At 46.4% G+C, this 19156-nt stretch overlaps 1 protein-coding gene across 1 annotated transcript in view; it reads right to left on the reverse strand.

Moving 5' to 3' along the window:
* Nucleotides 1-19156, reverse strand: part of LOC137346105 (butyrophilin subfamily 1 member A1-like) — a 123549-nt gene that overhangs the window by 22212 nt on the left and 82181 nt on the right. The window contains exon 6 of the mRNA XM_068009402.1: nucleotides 16357-16383. Within this exon, the coding sequence (XP_067865503.1) occupies nucleotides 16357-16383 (27 nt within the window). The remainder of the gene's footprint in view (nucleotides 1-16356; nucleotides 16384-19156) is intronic.

Here is a 19156-nt window from a genome sequence, read left to right on the forward strand (position 1 = left end):
ACTGTACTAAGATGGAGTCAGTGCACCGAACCCAGAGTAACCTGTGGTTTTAACTGTGAAAGTACCTGCAGTGTGACTGTACTCAGATGGAGTCAGTGCACCGAACCCAGAGTAACCTGTGGTTTTAACTGTGAAAGTGCCTGCAGTGTGACTGTACTAAGATGGAGTCAGTGCCACAAACACAGAGAAACCTGTGGTTTTAACTGTGAAAGTACCTGCAGTGTGACTGTACTAAGATGGAGTCAGTGCCACGAACCCAGAGAAACCTGTGGTTTTAACTGTGAAAGAGCCTGCAGTGTGACTGTACTAAGATGGAGTCAGTGCACCGAACACAGAGAAACCTGTGGTTTTAACTGTGAAAGTGCCTGCAGTGTGACTGTACTAAGATGGAGTCAGTGCCACAAACACAGAGAAACCTGTGGTTTTAACTGTGAAAGTACCTGCAGTGTGACTGTACTAAGATGGAGTCAGTGCCACGAACCCAGAGAAACCTGTGGTTTTAACTGTGAAAGAGCCTGCAGTGTGACTGTACTAAGATGGAGTCAGTGCACCGAACCCAGAGTAACCTGTGGTTTTAACTGTGAAAGTGCCTGCAGTGTGACTGTACTAAGATGGAGTCAGTGCCACAAACACAGAGAAACCTGTGGTTTTAACTGTGAAAGTACCTGCAGTGTGACTGTACTAAGATGGAGTCAGTGCCACGAACCCAGAGAAACCTGTGGTTTTAACTGTGAAAGAGCCTGCAGTGTGACTGTACTAAGATGGAGTCAGTGCACCGAACCCAGAGTAACCTGTGGTTTTAACTGTGAAAGTACCTGCAGTGTGACTGTACTCAGATGGAGTCAGTGTCACGAACCCAGAGAAACCTGTGGTTTTAACTGTGAAAGAGCCTGCAGTGTGACTGTACTAAGATGGAGTCAGTGCCACGACCCAGAGAAACCTGTGGTTTTAACTGTGAAAGTACCTGCAGTGTGACTGTACTAAGATGGAGGCTGTGCCACGAACCCAGAGAAACCTGTGGTTTTAACTGTGAAAGTGCCTGCAGTGTGACTGTGCTAAGATGGAGTCAGTGCCACAAACACAGAGAAACCTGTGGTTTTAACTGTGAAAGTGCCTGCAGTGTGACTGTACTAAGATGGAGTCAGTGCCACAAACACAGAGAAACCTGTGGTTTTAATTATGAAAGTGCCTGCAGTGTGACTGTACTAAGATGGAGTCAGTGTCACAAACACAGAGAAACCTGTGGTTTTAACTGTGAAAGTGCCTGCAGTGTGACTGTACTAAGATGGAGTCAGTGCCACAAACACAGAGAAACCTGTGGTTTTAACTGTGAAAGTACCTGCAGTGTGACTGTACTAAGATGGAGTCAGTGCCACGAACCCAGAGAAACCTGTGGTTTTAACTGTGAAAGAGCCTGCAGTGTGACTGTACTAAGATGGAGTCAGTGCACCGAACCCAGAGTAACCTGTGGTTTTAACTGTGAAAGTGCCTGCAGTGTGACTGTACTAAGATGGAGTCAGTGCCACAAACACAGAGAAACCTGTGGTTTTAACTGTGAAAGTACCTGCAGTGTGACTGTACTAAGATGGAGTCAGTGCCACGAACCCAGAGAAACCTGTGGTTTTAACTGTGAAAGAGCCTGCAGTGTGACTGTACTAAGATGGAGTCAGTGCACCGAACACAGAGAAACCTGTGGTTTTAACTGTGAAAGTGCCTGCAGTGTGACTGTACTAAGATGGAGTCAGTGCCACAAACACAGAGAAACCTGTGGTTTTAACTGTGAAAGTACCTGCAGTGTGACTGTACTAAGATGGAGTCAGTGCCACGAACCCAGAGAAACCTGTGGTTTTAACTGTGAAAGAGCCTGCAGTGTGACTGTACTAAGATGGAGTCAGTGCACCGAACCCAGAGTAACCTGTGGTTTTAACTGTGAAAGTGCCTGCAGTGTGACTGTACTAAGATGGAGTCAGTGCCACAAACACAGAGAAACCTGTGGTTTTAACTGTGAAAGTACCTGCAGTGTGACTGTACTAAGATGGAGTCAGTGCCACGAACCCAGAGAAACCTGTGGTTTTAACTGTGAAAGAGCCTGCAGTGTGACTGTACTAAGATGGAGTCAGTGCACCGAACCCAGAGTAACCTGTGGTTTTAACTGTGAAAGTACCTGCAGTGTGACTGTACTCAGATGGAGTCAGTGTCACGAACCCAGAGAAACCTGTGGTTTTAACTGTGAAAGAGCCTGCAGTGTGACTGTACTAAGATGGAGTCAGTGCCACGAACCCAGAGAAACCTGTGGTTTTAACTGTGAAAGAGCCTGCAGTGTGATTGTACTAAGATGGAGTCAGTGCCACGACCCAGAGAAACCTGTGGTTTTAACTGTGAAAGTACCTGCAGTGTGACTGTACTAAGATGGAGGCTGTGCCACGAACCCAGAGAAACCTGTGGTTTTAACTGTGAAAGTGCCTGCAGTGTGACTGTGCTAAGATGGAGTCAGTGCCACAAACACAGAGAAACCTGTGGTTTTAACTGTGAAAGTGCCTGCAGTGTGACTGTACTAAGATGGAGTCAGTGCCACAAACACAGAGAAACCTGTGGTTTTAACTGTGAAAGTACCTGCAGTGTGACTGTACTAAGATGGAGTCAGTGTCACAAACACAGAGAAACCTGTGGTTTTAACTGTGAAAGTGCCTGCAGTGTGACTGTACTAAGATGGAGTCAGTGCCACAAACACAGAGAAACCTGTGGTTTTAACTGTGAAAGTACCTGCAGTGTGACTGTACTAAGATGGAGTCAGTGCCACGAACCCAGAGAAACCTGTGGTTTTAACTGTGAAAGAGCCTGCAGTGTGACTGTACTAAGATGGAGTCAGTGCACCGAACCCAGAGTAACCTGTGGTTTTAACTGTGAAAGTGCCTGCAGTGTGACTGTACTAAGATGGAGTCAGTGCCACAAACACAGAGAAACCTGTGGTTTTAACTGTGAAAGTACCTGCAGTGTGACTGTACTAAGATGGAGTCAGTGCCACGAACCCAGAGAAACCTGTGGTTTTAACTGTGAAAGAGCCTGCAGTGTGACTGTACTAAGATGGAGTCAGTGCACCGAACACAGAGAAACCTGTGGTTTTAACTGTGAAAGTGCCTGCAGTGTGACTGTACTAAGATGGAGTCAGTGCCACAAACACAGAGAAACCTGTGGTTTTAACTGTGAAAGTACCTGCAGTGTGACTGTACTAAGATGGAGTCAGTGCCACGAACCCAGAGAAACCTGTGGTTTTAACTGTGAAAGAGCCTGCAGTGTGACTGTACTAAGATGGAGTCAGTGCACCGAACCCAGAGTAACCTGTGGTTTTAACTGTGAAAGTGCCTGCAGTGTGACTGTACTAAGATGGAGTCAGTGCCACAAACACAGAGAAACCTGTGGTTTTAACTGTGAAAGTACCTGCAGTGTGACTGTACTAAGATGGAGTCAGTGCCACGAACCCAGAGAAACCTGTGGTTTTAACTGTGAAAGAGCCTGCAGTGTGACTGTACTAAGATGGAGTCAGTGCACCGAACCCAGAGTAACCTGTGGTTTTAACTGTGAAAGTACCTGCAGTGTGACTGTACTCAGATGGAGTCAGTGTCACGAACCCAGAGAAACCTGTGGTTTTAACTGTGAAAGAGCCTGCAGTGTGACTGTACTAAGATGGAGTCAGTGCCACGAACCCAGAGAAACCTGTGGTTTTAACTGTGAAAGAGCCTGCAGTGTGACTGTACTAAGATGGAGTCAGTGCCACGACCCAGAGAAACCTGTGGTTTTAACTGTGAAAGTACCTGCAGTGTGACTGTACTAAGATGGAGGCTGTGCCACGAACCCAGAGAAACCTGTGGTTTTAACTGTGAAAGTGCCTGCAGTGTGACTGTGCTAAGATGGAGTCAGTGCCACAAACACAGAGAAACCTGTGGTTTTAACTGTGAAAGTGCCTGCAGTGTGACTGTACTAAGATGGAGTCAGTGCCACAAACACAGAGAAACCTGTGGTTTTAACTGTGAAAGTACCTGCAGTGTGACTGTACTAAGATGGAGTCAGTGCCACGAACCCAGAGAAACCTGTGGTTTTAACTGTGAAAGAGCCTGCAGTGTGACTGTACTAAGATGGAGTCAGTGCACCGAACACAGAGAAACCTGTGGTTTTAACTGTGAAAGTGCCTGCAGTGTGACTGTACTCAGATGGAGTCAGTGTCACGAACCCAGAGAAACCTGTGGTTTTAACTGTGAAAGAGCCTGCAGTGTGACTGTACTAAGATGGAGTCAGTGCCACGAACCCAGAGAAACCTGTGGTTTTAACTGTGAAAGAGCCTGCAGTGTGACTGTACTAAGATGGAGTCAGTGCCACGACCCAGAGAAACCTGTGGTTTTAACTGTGAAAGTACCTGCAGTGTGACTGTACTAAGATGGAGGCTGTGCCACGAACCCAGAGAAACCTGTGGTTTTAACAGTGAAAGTGCCTGCAGTGTGACTGTGCTAAGATGGAGTCAGTGCCACAAACACAGAGAAACCTGTGGTTTTAACTGTGAAAGTGCCTGCAGTGTGACTGTACTAAGATGGAGTCAGTGCCACAAACACAGAGAAACCTGTGGTTTTAATTATGAAAGTGCCTGCAGTGTGACTGTACTAAGATGGAGTCAGTGTCACAAACACAGAGAAACCTGTGGTTTTAACTGTGAAAGTGCCTGCAGTGTGACTGTACTAAGATGGAGTCAGTGCCACAAACACAGAGAAACCTGTGGTTTTAACTGTGAAAGTACCTGCAGTGTGACTGTACTAAGATGGAGTCAGTGCCACGAACCCAGAGAAACCTGTGGTTTTAACTGTGAAAGAGCCTGCAGTGTGACTGTACTAAGATGGAGTCAGTGCACCGAACCCAGAGTAACCTGTGGTTTTAACTGTGAAAGTGCCTGCAGTGTGACTGTACTAAGATGGAGTCAGTGCCACAAACACAGAGAAACCTGTGGTTTTAACTGTGAAAGTACCTGCAGTGTGACTGTACTAAGATGGAGGCTGTGCCACGAACCCAGAGAAACCTGTGGTTTTAACTGTGAAAGTGCCTGCAGTGTGACTGTGCTAAGATGGAGTCAGTGCCACAAACACAGAGAAACCTGTGGTTTTAACTGTGAAAGTGCCTGCAGTGTGACTGTACTAAGATGGAGTCAGTGCCACAAACACAGAGAAACCTGTGGTTTTAACTGTGAAAGTACCTGCAGTGTGACTGTACTAAGATGGAGTCAGTGCCACGAACCCAGAGAAACCTGTGGTTTTAACTGTGAAAGAGCCTGCAGTGTGACTGTACTAAGATGGAGTCAGTGCACCGAACCCAGAGTAACCTGTGGTTTTAACTGTGAAAGTACCTGCAGTGTGACTGTACTCAGATGGAGTCAGTGTCACGAACCCAGAGAAACCTGTGGTTTTAACTGTGAAAGAGCCTGCAGTGTGACTGTACTAAGATGGAGTCAGTGCCACGAACCCAGAGAAACCTGTGGTTTTAACTGTGAAAGAGCCTGCAGTGTGACTGTACTAAGATGGAGTCAGTGCCACGACCCAGAGAAACCTGTGGTTTTAACTGTGAAAGTACCTGCAGTGTGACTGTACTAAGATGGAGGCTGTGCCACGAACCCAGAGAAACCTGTGGTTTTAACTGTGAAAGTGCCTGCAGTGTGACTGTGCTAAGATGGAGTCAGTGCCACAAACACAGAGAAACCTGTGGTTTTAATTATGAAAGTGCCTGCAGTGTGACTGTACTAAGATGGAGTCAGTGTCACAAACACAGAGAAACCTGTGGTTTTAACTGTGAAAGTGCCTGCAGTGTGACTGTACTAAGATGGAGTCAGTGCCACAAACACAGAGAAACCTGTGGTTTTAACTGTGAAAGTACCTGCAGTGTGACTGTACTAAGATGGAGTCAGTGCCACGAACCCAGAGAAACCTGTGGTTTTAACTGTGAAAGAGCCTGCAGTGTGACTGTACTAAGATGGAGTCAGTGCACCGAACCCAGAGTAACCTGTGGTTTTAACTGTGAAAGTGCCTGCAGTGTGACTGTACTAAGATGGAGTCAGTGCCACAAACACAGAGAAACCTGTGGTTTTAACTGTGAAAGTACCTGCAGTGTGACTGTACTAAGATGGAGTCAGTGCCACGAACCCAGAGAAACCTGTGGTTTTAACTGTGAAAGAGCCTGCAGTGTGACTGTACTAAGATGGAGTCAGTGCACCGAACACAGAGAAACCTGTGGTTTTAACTGTGAAAGTGCCTGCAGTGTGACTGTACTAAGATGGAGTCAGTGCCACAAACACAGAGAAACCTGTGGTTTTAACTGTGAAAGTACCTGCAGTGTGACTGTACTAAGATGGAGTCAGTGCCACGAACCCAGAGAAACCTGTGGTTTTAACTGTGAAAGAGCCTGCAGTGTGACTGTACTAAGATGGAGTCAGTGCACCGAACCCAGAGTAACCTGTGGTTTTAACTGTGAAAGTGCCTGCAGTGTGACTGTACTAAGATGGAGTCAGTGCCACAAACACAGAGAAACCTGTGGTTTTAACTGTGAAAGTACCTGCAGTGTGACTGTACTAAGATGGAGTCAGTGCCACGAACCCAGAGAAACCTGTGGTTTTAACTGTGAAAGAGCCTGCAGTGTGACTGTACTAAGATGGAGTCAGTGCACCGAACCCAGAGTAACCTGTGGTTTTAACTGTGAAAGTACCTGCAGTGTGACTGTACTCAGATGGAGTCAGTGTCACGAACCCAGAGAAACCTGTGGTTTTAACTGTGAAAGAGCCTGCAGTGTGACTGTACTAAGATGGAGTCAGTGCCACGAACCCAGAGAAACCTGTGGTTTTAACTGTGAAAGAGCCTGCAGTGTGACTGTACTAAGATGGAGTCAGTGCCACGACCCAGAGAAACCTGTGGTTTTAACTGTGAAAGTACCTGCAGTGTGACTGTACTAAGATGGAGGCTGTGCCACGAACCCAGAGAAACCTGTGGTTTTAACTGTGAAAGTGCCTGCAGTGTGACTGTGCTAAGATGGAGTCAGTGCCACAAACACAGAGAAACCTGTGGTTTTAACTGTGAAAGTGCCTGCAGTGTGACTGTACTAAGATGGAGTCAGTGCCACAAACACAGAGAAACCTGTGGTTTTAACTGTGAAAGTACCTGCAGTGTGACTGTACTAAGATGGAGTCAGTGCCACGAACCCAGAGAAACCTGTGGTTTTAACTGTGAAAGAGCCTGCAGTGTGACTGTACTAAGATGGAGTCAGTGCACCGAACACAGAGAAACCTGTGGTTTTAACTGTGAAAGTGCCTGCAGTGTGACTGTACTCAGATGGAGTCAGTGTCACGAACCCAGAGAAACCTGTGGTTTTAACTGTGAAAGAGCCTGCAGTGTGACTGTACTAAGATGGAGTCAGTGCCACGAACCCAGAGAAACCTGTGGTTTTAACTGTGAAAGAGCCTGCAGTGTGACTGTACTAAGATGGAGTCAGTGCCACGACCCAGAGAAACCTGTGGTTTTAACTGTGAAAGTACCTGCAGTGTGACTGTACTAAGATGGAGGCTGTGCCACGAACCCAGAGAAACCTGTGGTTTTAACTGTGAAAGTGCCTGCAGTGTGACTGTGCTAAGATGGAGTCAGTGCCACAAACACAGAGAAACCTGTGGTTTTAACTGTGAAAGTGCCTGCAGTGTGACTGTACTAAGATGGAGTCAGTGCCACAAACACAGAGAAACCTGTGGTTTTAATTATGAAAGTGCCTGCAGTGTGACTGTACTAAGATGGAGTCAGTGTCACAAACACAGAGAAACCTGTGGTTTTAACTGTGAAAGTGCCTGCAGTGTGACTGTACTAAGATGGAGTCAGTGCCACAAACACAGAGAAACCTGTGGTTTTAACTGTGAAAGTACCTGCAGTGTGACTGTACTAAGATGGAGTCAGTGCCACGAACCCAGAGAAACCTGTGGTTTTAACTGTGAAAGAGCCTGCAGTGTGACTGTACTAAGATGGAGTCAGTGCACCGAACCCAGAGTAACCTGTGGTTTTAACTGTGAAAGTGCCTGCAGTGTGACTGTACTAAGATGGAGTCAGTGCCACAAACACAGAGAAACCTGTGGTTTTAACTGTGAAAGTACCTGCAGTGTGACTGTACTAAGATGGAGTCAGTGCCACGAACCCAGAGAAACCTGTGGTTTTAACTGTGAAAGAGCCTGCAGTGTGACTGTACTAAGATGGAGTCAGTGCACCGAACACAGAGAAACCTGTGGTTTTAACTGTGAAAGTGCCTGCAGTGTGACTGTACTAAGATGGAGTCAGTGCCACAAACACAGAGAAACCTGTGGTTTTAACTGTGAAAGTACCTGCAGTGTGACTGTACTAAGATGGAGTCAGTGCCACGAACCCAGAGAAACCTGTGGTTTTAACTGTGAAAGAGCCTGCAGTGTGACTGTACTAAGATGGAATCAGTGCACCGAACCCAGAGTAACCTGTGGTTTTAACTGTGAAAGTGCCTGCAGTGTGACTGTACTAAGATGGAGTCAGTGCCACAAACACAGAGAAACCTGTGGTTTTAACTGTGAAAGTACCTGCAGTGTGACTGTACTAAGATGGAGTCAGTGCCACGAACCCAGAGAAACCTGTGGTTTTAACTGTGAAAGAGCCTGCAGTGTGACTGTACTAAGATGGAGTCAGTGCACCGAACACAGAGAAACCTGTGGTTTTAACTGTGAAAGTGCCTGCAGTGTGACTGTACTAAGATGGAGTCAGTGCCACAAACACAGAGAAACCTGTGGTTTTAACTGTGAAAGTACCTGCAGTGTGACTGTACTAAGATGGAGTCAGTGCCACGAACCCAGAGAAACCTGTGGTTTTAACTGTGAAAGAGCCTGCAGTGTGACTGTACTAAGATGGAGTCAGTGCACCGAACCCAGAGTAACCTGTGGTTTTAACTGTGAAAGTGCCTGCAGTGTGACTGTACTAAGATGGAGTCAGTGCCACAAACACAGAGAAACCTGTGGTTTTAACTGTGAAAGTACCTGCAGTGTGACTGTACTAAGATGGAGTCAGTGCCACGAACCCAGAGAAACCTGTGGTTTTAACTGTGAAAGAGCCTGCAGTGTGACTGTACTAAGATGGAGTCAGTGCACCGAACCCAGAGTAACCTGTGGTTTTAACTGTGAAAGTACCTGCAGTGTGACTGTACTCAGATGGAGTCAGTGTCACGAACCCAGAGAAACCTGTGGTTTTAACTGTGAAAGAGCCTGCAGTGTGACTGTACTAAGATGGAGTCAGTGCCACGAACCCAGAGAAACCTGTGGTTTTAACTGTGAAAGAGCCTGCAGTGTGACTGTACTAAGATGGAGGCTGTGCCACGAACCCAGAGAAACCTGTGGTTTTAACTGTGAAAGTGCCTGCAGTGTGACTGTGCTAAGATGGAGTCAGTGCCACAAACACAGAGAAACCTGTGGTTTTAACTGTGAAAGTGCCTGCAGTGTGACTGTACTAAGATGGAGTCAGTGCCACAAACACAGAGAAACCTGTGGTTTTAATTATGAAAGTGCCTGCAGTGTGACTGTACTAAGATGGAGTCAGTGTCACAAACACAGAGAAACCTGTGGTTTTAACTGTGAAAGTGCCTGCAGTGTGACTGTACTAAGATGGAGTCAGTGCCACAAACACAGAGAAACCTGTGGTTTTAACTGTGAAAGTACCTGCAGTGTGACTGTACTAAGATGGAGTCAGTGCCACGAACCCAGAGAAACCTGTGGTTTTAACTGTGAAAGAGCCTGCAGTGTGACTGTACTAAGATGGAGTCAGTGCACCGAACCCAGAGTAACCTGTGGTTTTAACTGTGAAAGTGCCTGCAGTGTGACTGTACTAAGATGGAGTCAGTGCCACAAACACAGAGAAACCTGTGGTTTTAACTGTGAAAGTACCTGCAGTGTGACTGTACTAAGATGGAGTCAGTGCCACGAACCCAGAGAAACCTGTGGTTTTAACTGTGAAAGAGCCTGCAGTGTGACTGTACTAAGATGGAGTCAGTGCACCGAACACAGAGAAACCTGTGGTTTTAACTGTGAAAGTGCCTGCAGTGTGACTGTACTAAGATGGAGTCAGTGCCACAAACACAGAGAAACCTGTGGTTTTAACTGTGAAAGTACCTGCAGTGTGACTGTACTAAGATGGAGTCAGTGCCACGAACCCAGAGAAACCTGTGGTTTTAACTGTGAAAGAGCCTGCAGTGTGACTGTACTAAGATGGAGTCAGTGCACCGAACCCAGAGTAACCTGTGGTTTTAACTGTGAAAGTGCCTGCAGTGTGACTGTACTAAGATGGAGTCAGTGCCACAAACACAGAGAAACCTGTGGTTTTAACTGTGAAAGTACCTGCAGTGTGACTGTACTAAGATGGAGTCAGTGCCACGAACCCAGAGAAACCTGTGGTTTTAACTGTGAAAGAGCCTGCAGTGTGACTGTACTAAGATGGAGTCAGTGCACCGAACCCAGAGTAACCTGTGGTTTTAACTGTGAAAGTACCTGCAGTGTGACTGTACTCAGATGGAGTCAGTGTCACGAACCCAGAGAAACCTGTGGTTTTAACTGTGAAAGAGCCTGCAGTGTGACTGTACTAAGATGGAGTCAGTGCCACGAACCCAGAGAAACCTGTGGTTTTAACTGTGAAAGAGCCTGCAGTGTGACTGTACTAAGATGGAGTCAGTGCCACGACCCAGAGAAACCTGTGGTTTTAACTGTGAAAGTACCTGCAGTGTGACTGTACTAAGATGGAGGCTGTGCCACGAACCCAGAGAAACCTGTGGTTTTAACTGTGAAAGTGCCTGCAGTGTGACTGTGCTAAGATGGAGTCAGTGCCACAAACACAGAGAAACCTGTGGTTTTAACTGTGAAAGTGCCTGCAGTGTGACTGTACTAAGATGGAGTCAGTGCCACAAACACAGAGAAACCTGTGGTTTTAACTGTGAAAGTACCTGCAGTGTGACTGTACTAAGATGGAGTCAGTGCCACGAACCCAGAGAAACCTGTGGTTTTAACTGTGAAAGAGCCTGCAGTGTGACTGTACTAAGATGGAGTCAGTGCACCGAACACAGAGAAACCTGTGGTTTTAACTGTGAAAGTGCCTGCAGTGTGACTGTACTCAGATGGAGTCAGTGTCACGAACCCAGAGAAACCTGTGGTTTTAACTGTGAAAGAGCCTGCAGTGTGACTGTACTAAGATGGAGTCAGTGCCACGAACCCAGAGAAACCTGTGGTTTTAACTGTGAAAGAGCCTGCAGTGTGACTGTACTAAGATGGAGTCAGTGCCACGACCCAGAGAAACCTGTGGTTTTAACTGTGAAAGTACCTGCAGTGTGACTGTACTAAGATGGAGGCTGTGCCACGAACCCAGAGAAACCTGTGGTTTTAACTGTGAAAGTGCCTGCAGTGTGACTGTGCTAAGATGGAGTCAGTGCCACAAACACAGAGAAACCTGTGGTTTTAACTGTGAAAGTGCCTGCAGTGTGACTGTACTAAGATGGAGTCAGTGCCACAAACACAGAGAAACCTGTGGTTTTAATTATGAAAGTGCCTGCAGTGTGACTGTACTAAGATGGAGTCAGTGTCACAAACACAGAGAAACCTGTGGTTTTAACTGTGAAAGTGCCTGCAGTGTGACTGTACTAAGATGGAGTCAGTGCCACAAACACAGAGAAACCTGTGGTTTTAACTGTGAAAGTACCTGCAGTGTGACTGTACTAAGATGGAGTCAGTGCCACGAACCCAGAGAAACCTGTGGTTTTAACTGTGAAAGAGCCTGCAGTGTGACTGTACTAAGATGGAGTCAGTGCACCGAACCCAGAGTAACCTGTGGTTTTAACTGTGAAAGTGCCTGCAGTGTGACTGTACTAAGATGGAGTCAGTGCCACAAACACAGAGAAACCTGTGGTTTTAACTGTGAAAGTACCTGCAGTGTGACTGTACTAAGATGGAGTCAGTGCCACGAACCCAGAGAAACCTGTGGTTTTAACTGTGAAAGAGCCTGCAGTGTGACTGTACTAAGATGGAGTCAGTGCACCGAACACAGAGAAACCTGTGGTTTTAACTGTGAAAGTGCCTGCAGTGTGACTGTACTAAGATGGAGTCAGTGCCACAAACACAGAGAAACCTGTGGTTTTAACTGTGAAAGTACCTGCAGTGTGACTGTACTAAGATGGAGTCAGTGCCACGAACCCAGAGAAACCTGTGGTTTTAACTGTGAAAGAGCCTGCAGTGTGACTGTACTAAGATGGAATCAGTGCACCGAACCCAGAGTAACCTGTGGTTTTAACTGTGAAAGTGCCTGCAGTGTGACTGTACTAAGATGGAGTCAGTGCCACAAACACAGAGAAACCTGTGGTTTTAACTGTGAAAGTACCTGCAGTGTGACTGTACTAAGATGGAGTCAGTGCCACGAACCCAGAGAAACCTGTGGTTTTAACTGTGAAAGAGCCTGCAGTGTGACTGTACTAAGATGGAGTCAGTGCACCGAACACAGAGAAACCTGTGGTTTTAACTGTGAAAGTGCCTGCAGTGTGACTGTACTAAGATGGAGTCAGTGCCACAAACACAGAGAAACCTGTGGTTTTAACTGTGAAAGTACCTGCAGTGTGACTGTACTAAGATGGAGTCAGTGCCACGAACCCAGAGAAACCTGTGGTTTTAACTGTGAAAGAGCCTGCAGTGTGACTGTACTAAGATGGAGTCAGTGCACCGAACCCAGAGTAACCTGTGGTTTTAACTGTGAAAGTGCCTGCAGTGTGACTGTACTAAGATGGAGTCAGTGCCACAAACACAGAGAAACCTGTGGTTTTAACTGTGAAAGTACCTGCAGTGTGACTGTACTAAGATGGAGTCAGTGCCACGAACCCAGAGAAACCTGTGGTTTTAACTGTGAAAGTGCCTGCAGTGTGACTGTACTAAGATGGAGTCAGTGCACCGAACCCAGAGTAACCTGTGGTTTTAACTGTGAAAGTACCTGCAGTGTGACTGTACTCAGATGGAGTCAGTGTCACGAACCCAGAGAAACCTGTGGTTTTAACTGTGAAAGAGCCTGCAGTGTGACTGTACTAAGATGGAGTCAGTGCCACGAACCCAGAGAAACCTGTGGTTTTAACTGTGAAAGAGCCTGCAGTGTGACTGTACTAAGATGGAGTCAGTGCCACGACCCAGAGAAACCTGTGGTTTTAACTGTGAAAGTACCTGCAGTGTGACTGTACTAAGATGGAGTCAGTGCCACGACCCAGAGAAACCTGTGGTTTTAACTGTGAAAGTGCCTGCAGTGTGACTGTACTAAGATGAAGTCAGTGCCACGAACCCAGAGAAACCTGTGGTTCAGTAGCAGAGCAGCAAATGGCAAAAGTTTCTCTCAGATTACGTGTCACCAGCAACTGGGGGTCAGGCCCAGCCTAAAATGTGTGAATCTGGCATCTGCCTTTGCACTGAACTATTGTGGACAGCAGTCCAGGAGATCCCTCGGAACATGACTGTTGTTCCAATTCCAAAGAATGCAGCTCAGTGCTGGCTGGGCCTGCCCAATGCAGAGTGAGAGAACCACACAATAAGCAGTTTAGCACAAGTCCTGCTATTAACTGCAACAAATACATTCCCTTCTGGAGTGAAGGACAGCCCTCCACACAGCAAGTCTGTCTGAAGAACATGTGGAACATTTCCCAATCAGAGCAGGTGATGTTCACCTTCTGGATGGAACTGGGAAAAACATCAAACAGTTTGGAGTCGGGAAAGGCACCAATAGACATTTGACAAAATTATTGACTCAGCTAGACATGGGGGAAATTAATCTGTATATAAAGTGTATAGACAACCTAATGCTATCAAAACATAGTCCGATCTAAAACACATTTCTCCCTGTTTCGTGAGATACCTGGCATTGTTTTTACTTGCATAAGTAGCTAGTGTCTGCCTGCACAGCTGATGTAGCGATGTGGCGAACTCGGACAGATAGCCATCTGTCAGAAACGATCTTGATCTGTTTCTCTCCTCTCGCTCTCACTCTTTGTCCATTTTTCTCCTCTCTCTCTCTTCCCTCTTTCTCTCCCCCCTCTGTGTTCCTCTCTCTCTCCCTTCTCTGTGTCTATCTCTCTCCCCTCTCTCTTTCTCATCCCACTCTTTCCCCTCTCTCTCCCCCCGCCATGTCTCCGTCTCTCCCCCGTGTCCCTCTCTCTCCCATCCGTCTCTCTCCTCTTTCTGTGCCCCTCTCTCTCCTCTGTGTCCCTCTCTCTCCCCACCTCTCTCTTTCCCCCTCTGTGTCCATCACTCTGCCCTTCTGTGTCACTGGCTCTCCCCCACCGTCTCTCTCCTCTCTCTGTGTCCCTCTCTCTCCTCTGTGTCCCTCTCTCTCCCCCACTCTCTCTTTCCCCCACTCTGTCCCTCTCTCTCCCCCACTGTCTCTCTCCCCTATCTGTGTCCCTCTCTCTCCCCCACTCTCTCTTTCCCCCTCTGTGTCCCTCTCTCTCCCTCTCGGTCTCCCTCTATCTGATCCCCGGGTTGGTGCTTGTTTAAAGGGCTGTCTGACTCTCTGTGTGCTCCCTCAGCACTGTGCTGCTCCACCCCGTGCCTCTGGCTGTGTCCTGGCCCACTTCCTGCTCTCTCCTCGGCCTCTCTCTCCCTCTCCCCTACTGCAGCCATTCCTGCTCACTCCCTGAACCGTGTGACAACAGCAGGGGCGGCGGATCCCAGCGCACCTGTACCATGAACCACCAATCAGCACTCACCCCACCCAGGCAGCCCACTGTCAGTCACAGACACTGAGCAATCACAGACAGGTGGCTGCCATCCGTCAGACACAGGTCCCACATAACCCCGCCTCCTGACGTACACTTTAATAGGACAGCTGTCAATCAAAGCCAAGCCACAGGCAGCCCACTGTCAGTCACAGAGGATTGGTGGGCCAGATGGAAACCTTCGGCAGGCCGGATTCTAGCCCGCGGGCCGAATGTTGGATAATCCAGTTTTAAAATAACCGAGCCACTAGGTTATTTAAAAACACAAGTTTAAAGGCTTGGAGCAAGACATTTAAACAGGGGTGAGAGTGGCCAAAGACTAAAAGGGTTGAAAATTAATGGCCAAAGACAATAAAGTCTGAATTTCTTTTGACAGGAATCATGTAATTATAACATCGTTAATGATCTGTAATGAATATAAATGCTTCCAGGTCACTTCAAATGTGTAGAAACATTAGTTTTCCCTTTGTTTACCTTCAATTATCATTAAGACGGTGGACTAATGTATTTATATAAAATCACCAAAGTGACCTCAGCATTCCAACATTTAATACAGGTGGCACATTATGTAATTATGAAGGATGAAGTAAATTTTAACACCAGAACTGTTCTGATTTTTTTTTTGAAGCTAATTGGAAACCCATGAAGCTGCCCCAAAGGTCAGAACAGCAGTTCCTACTCGCAGCAGTTTGATTGTTTTTCAAAGCTGGTCTTTTGGGTCTGAAGGTTGGAGACTGCAGAGCGTCCAACCTTTTCACATGAGGGTCCACATTATAATTTTTGTCCTACACAGGGGCCGGTGAGCATATTTCAGAAAGATAAAGGCATTCGAAATTTATTTTACTATTTATCAAAACAACAAAAAATGCATATTTTTGTGAGCAAGTTTTCAATGAGAAGGTTACTGTATTAGCCTACTTTCTTGTCACTATGTTGAACACCGATTTAGTAAGATATCTGGTATTATTTTTGCTTGTATAAGTAGTCAATGTCTGCCCAAACACTTTTTTTTTATTCATTCATTCATGGGATGTGGGCGTCACTGGCAATGCCAGCATTTATTGCCCATCCCTAATTGCCCTTGAGTAAGTGGTGGTGAGCTGCCTTCTTGAACCGCTGCAGTCCATTTGGGGTAGGTACACCCACAGTGTTGTTAGGAAGGGAGTTCCAGGATTTTGACCCAGTGACAGTGATGTCGCTTGATGTAGCGATGTGGAGTATTCAGATACATGACCATCTGTCAGGAATGATCTTGAGTGTGCTCTCTCCTCATTCACTCCCTCTCTCTCACTGTCTATCTTTCTCTCTTCCCCCCAACCCCTGAAACTTGTGTCTCACTCTCTCTGTGACTCACTCACTCTCTCTGTGACTCACTCACTCTGCGTCTGAGTCTCTTGCTCTCGTTCCTTCTCTCTGTGTCTCTGTGTCCCCCCCCCTTCAAAAGATGCAATCAGATCAACTCTTTCAGCACTGATATTGAAGAGTTCAGGAACTGTGCTTCCAGTTTTATTATAAATTCGGGGACAGTTTTATTGAATTGTGTCGGAGTTCTGTACTTACCATAATCTATTTCCACTTCGTTGTAACCTGCACAAAACAAGAATATTTAATATCAGACACTTATTGCTGATTGTTAGTTAAAAATATCAACTGTATCTTCACATAGTGTGAACAAGGAAGCCTCTCACTCACACTGCACCATCACTGCTGGGTTAGAATCCAATGACTAACAATAGGGATCTAATGTCCATAGGCAATTTACAATGTACCAGACTCAACACTGAGTTAAACAATTTCACATCACAACCTCTAACCCCATTATTTCCAGAGACCAGTTATTGATAATGATTCTGCTATTCCCATTTACACCTCCGCTGGACCCATCTTTTGTTCCTTTACTTGTCCCATTACCATCCCCTTTTGCCTTACACCATCATCCCTCTGGTCATTTAATCTCTCCTGCCTTCCACCTTATCACAGACGTTCCCTTTTGTTCTTCTCCCTCCCCTCTTTTCCTACCACTGTACTTTTTAATAATCTGTTACATCTTTAACTTTTTCTAAATCTGATAAAAGGTCATTGACCTGAAGCGTTAACTCTGTTGCTCTCCACAGATGATGCCTGAACCTGTTGAGTATTTCCAGCATTTTCTGTTTTTATTTTGGGTGGCACAGTGGCGCAGTGGTTAGCACCGCAGCCACACAGCTCCAGCGACCCGGGTTCAATGCTGGGTACTGCCTTTGCGGAGTTTGCAAGTTCTCCCTGTGACCGCGTGGGTTTTCGCCGGGTGCTCCGGTTTCCTCCCACAGCCCAAGACTTGCAGGTTGATAGGTAAATTGGCTATTATAAAATTGCAACTAGTATAGGTAGGTGGTAGGGGAAGGTGGGGATGTGGTAGGAATATGGGATTAGTGTAGGATTAGTATAAATGGTTGCTTTGATGGTTGGCACAGACTCGGTGGGCCAAAGGGCCTATTTCAGTGCTGTATCTCTAAACAAATAAAAGTTCCATTTGCCTTAAAATAATCATCCCATTAAAGTCAATAAAAAGACTGAGCTGTAGATTGAAAACTCAGACTGGAATATTGGGAAGGATTTACAGTATTTACATCTCATGTGATCAGCTCACAATTATAACTCTGCACCAATCACAAGTTGGGAGCTGAAAACCTGACAGCGAAATCCAACCAGAATGCTGCTGGCACTTTCACCTGTATCTAGTATGTTTTAAAGGGTTTCTCCTGACCCTGGACTGACAGGCAAAACACAGCTGTAATGTGTGGCTTCTTTTTCTAGTATTGAATGGGTAGCTGGGGGAGGAAGAGAACATTGTGTGGGAGGGTCCCATTTTGCTAATGTTAAGTTGTCTTCTGGCTGGTTAACCAATCAACAAAATCATTTTAACCCAGAGCTGTCCAACCTTTTCACATGGAGGGCCACATTACAATTATTGTCTTACATAGGAGGCCAGTGAGACAATTTCAGGAAGACAGAGACATAAAAAATTATCTTACTATTAATCAAAACAACAAGAAGTGTACATTTTTGTGAAGAAGTTTTAAATGAGAACACTAATTTATTGACTTACTTTCTCTTCACTATGTTGGACACTGATTTAGTGAGATACCTGGCATTTTTATTTGCTTGCACAAGTAGTCAATGTTTGATGCAGCAATGTGGAGTATTCCGGATAGATGTCATTCAGTCAGAAATTATCTTGATTACTCTCTCTCCCTGTGCCGCTCCCGCTCCCCCGTCAACCCGTGTCATCCTCATTCTGTGCTTCACTCATTTCCCCTCTCCTTCCGTACCCCATCTCCCTCTCCCTGGTCCCACCTCTCTTTTTCTGTCCCCCTATCTCTCTCTCCCCCCACCCTCTCTTGGTACCCCCTCCCTCCCTCTGTCCCCCCTCTCCCTCTCTCTCTCTGGCCCTCCCTCCCTATCACGAGCAGTTCCTCTCTCTCTCTCTGCTCCTCTCGCTCTGTCCCTCTCTCTGTCTCTGTTCCTCTCGCTCTGTCCCTCTCTCTTTCTCTCTCGGTTCCTCTCTCTCTCTCTCTCTTTGTTCCTCTCTCTCTCTCTGTTCCTCTCTCTCTCTCTCTCTCTCTGTTCCTCTCTCTCTGTTCCTCTCTCTCTCTCTCTCTGTTCCTCTCTCTCTGTTCCTCTCTCTCTTTGTGTCTCTGTTCCTCTCTCTTTCTCTCTCGGTTCCTCTCTGTTCCTCTCTCTTTCTCTCCCTGTTCCTCTCTCTTTCTCTCTCTGTTCCTCTCTCACTCTCTTTGTTCCTCTCTTCCTCTCTCTCTTTGTGTCTCTGTTCCTCTCTCTCTGTTCCTCTCTCTCTCCCTGTTCCTCTCTGTTATTCTTTCTTTCTCTCTCTGTTCTTCTCTCGCTCTCTTCCTTGCTCTCTCTCTTACTCTCTCTCTCTTACTCTCTCTCTCTCTCTCTTCCTTTCTCTCTCTCTCTCTCTTCCGCTCTCTCTCTCTCTCTCTCTTCCGCTCTCTCTTTCTTTCTCTCTGTCTGTGTTCCACTCTCTCTCTCTCTCTGGGACTCCCTCCCCCCCGCCCCCCACGACAGTTGCAGAGAGCGGGAATGCTCAGCAGATGCTTGGTCAGTTTTTTTTCAAAGATCACAACTCAGTTTCACAGCTGACAGTTGCTGACATTGGGAACGACCGTTTTCCAACTTCGGACAGACTCTGGATTTTCCGGTGGGTTCCAACTTTTTTTTTTAAAAGGTCTTCAGGAAAATCCCAAGTTTGTCCAAACTTGTGAAATGACTGTTCCCCATGTCAGGAATTGTTAGCTGTGAAAGTGAAGTACGATCTTTATTAAAAGCCCGTCTGACAATGGGAAATTCCTCATCTCCA

This window comes from Heterodontus francisci, chromosome 29 (genome assembly GCF_036365525.1).
Source record: "Heterodontus francisci isolate sHetFra1 chromosome 29, sHetFra1.hap1, whole genome shotgun sequence".
In the NCBI taxonomy this organism is placed as follows: domain Eukaryota; kingdom Metazoa; phylum Chordata; class Chondrichthyes; order Heterodontiformes; family Heterodontidae; genus Heterodontus; species Heterodontus francisci.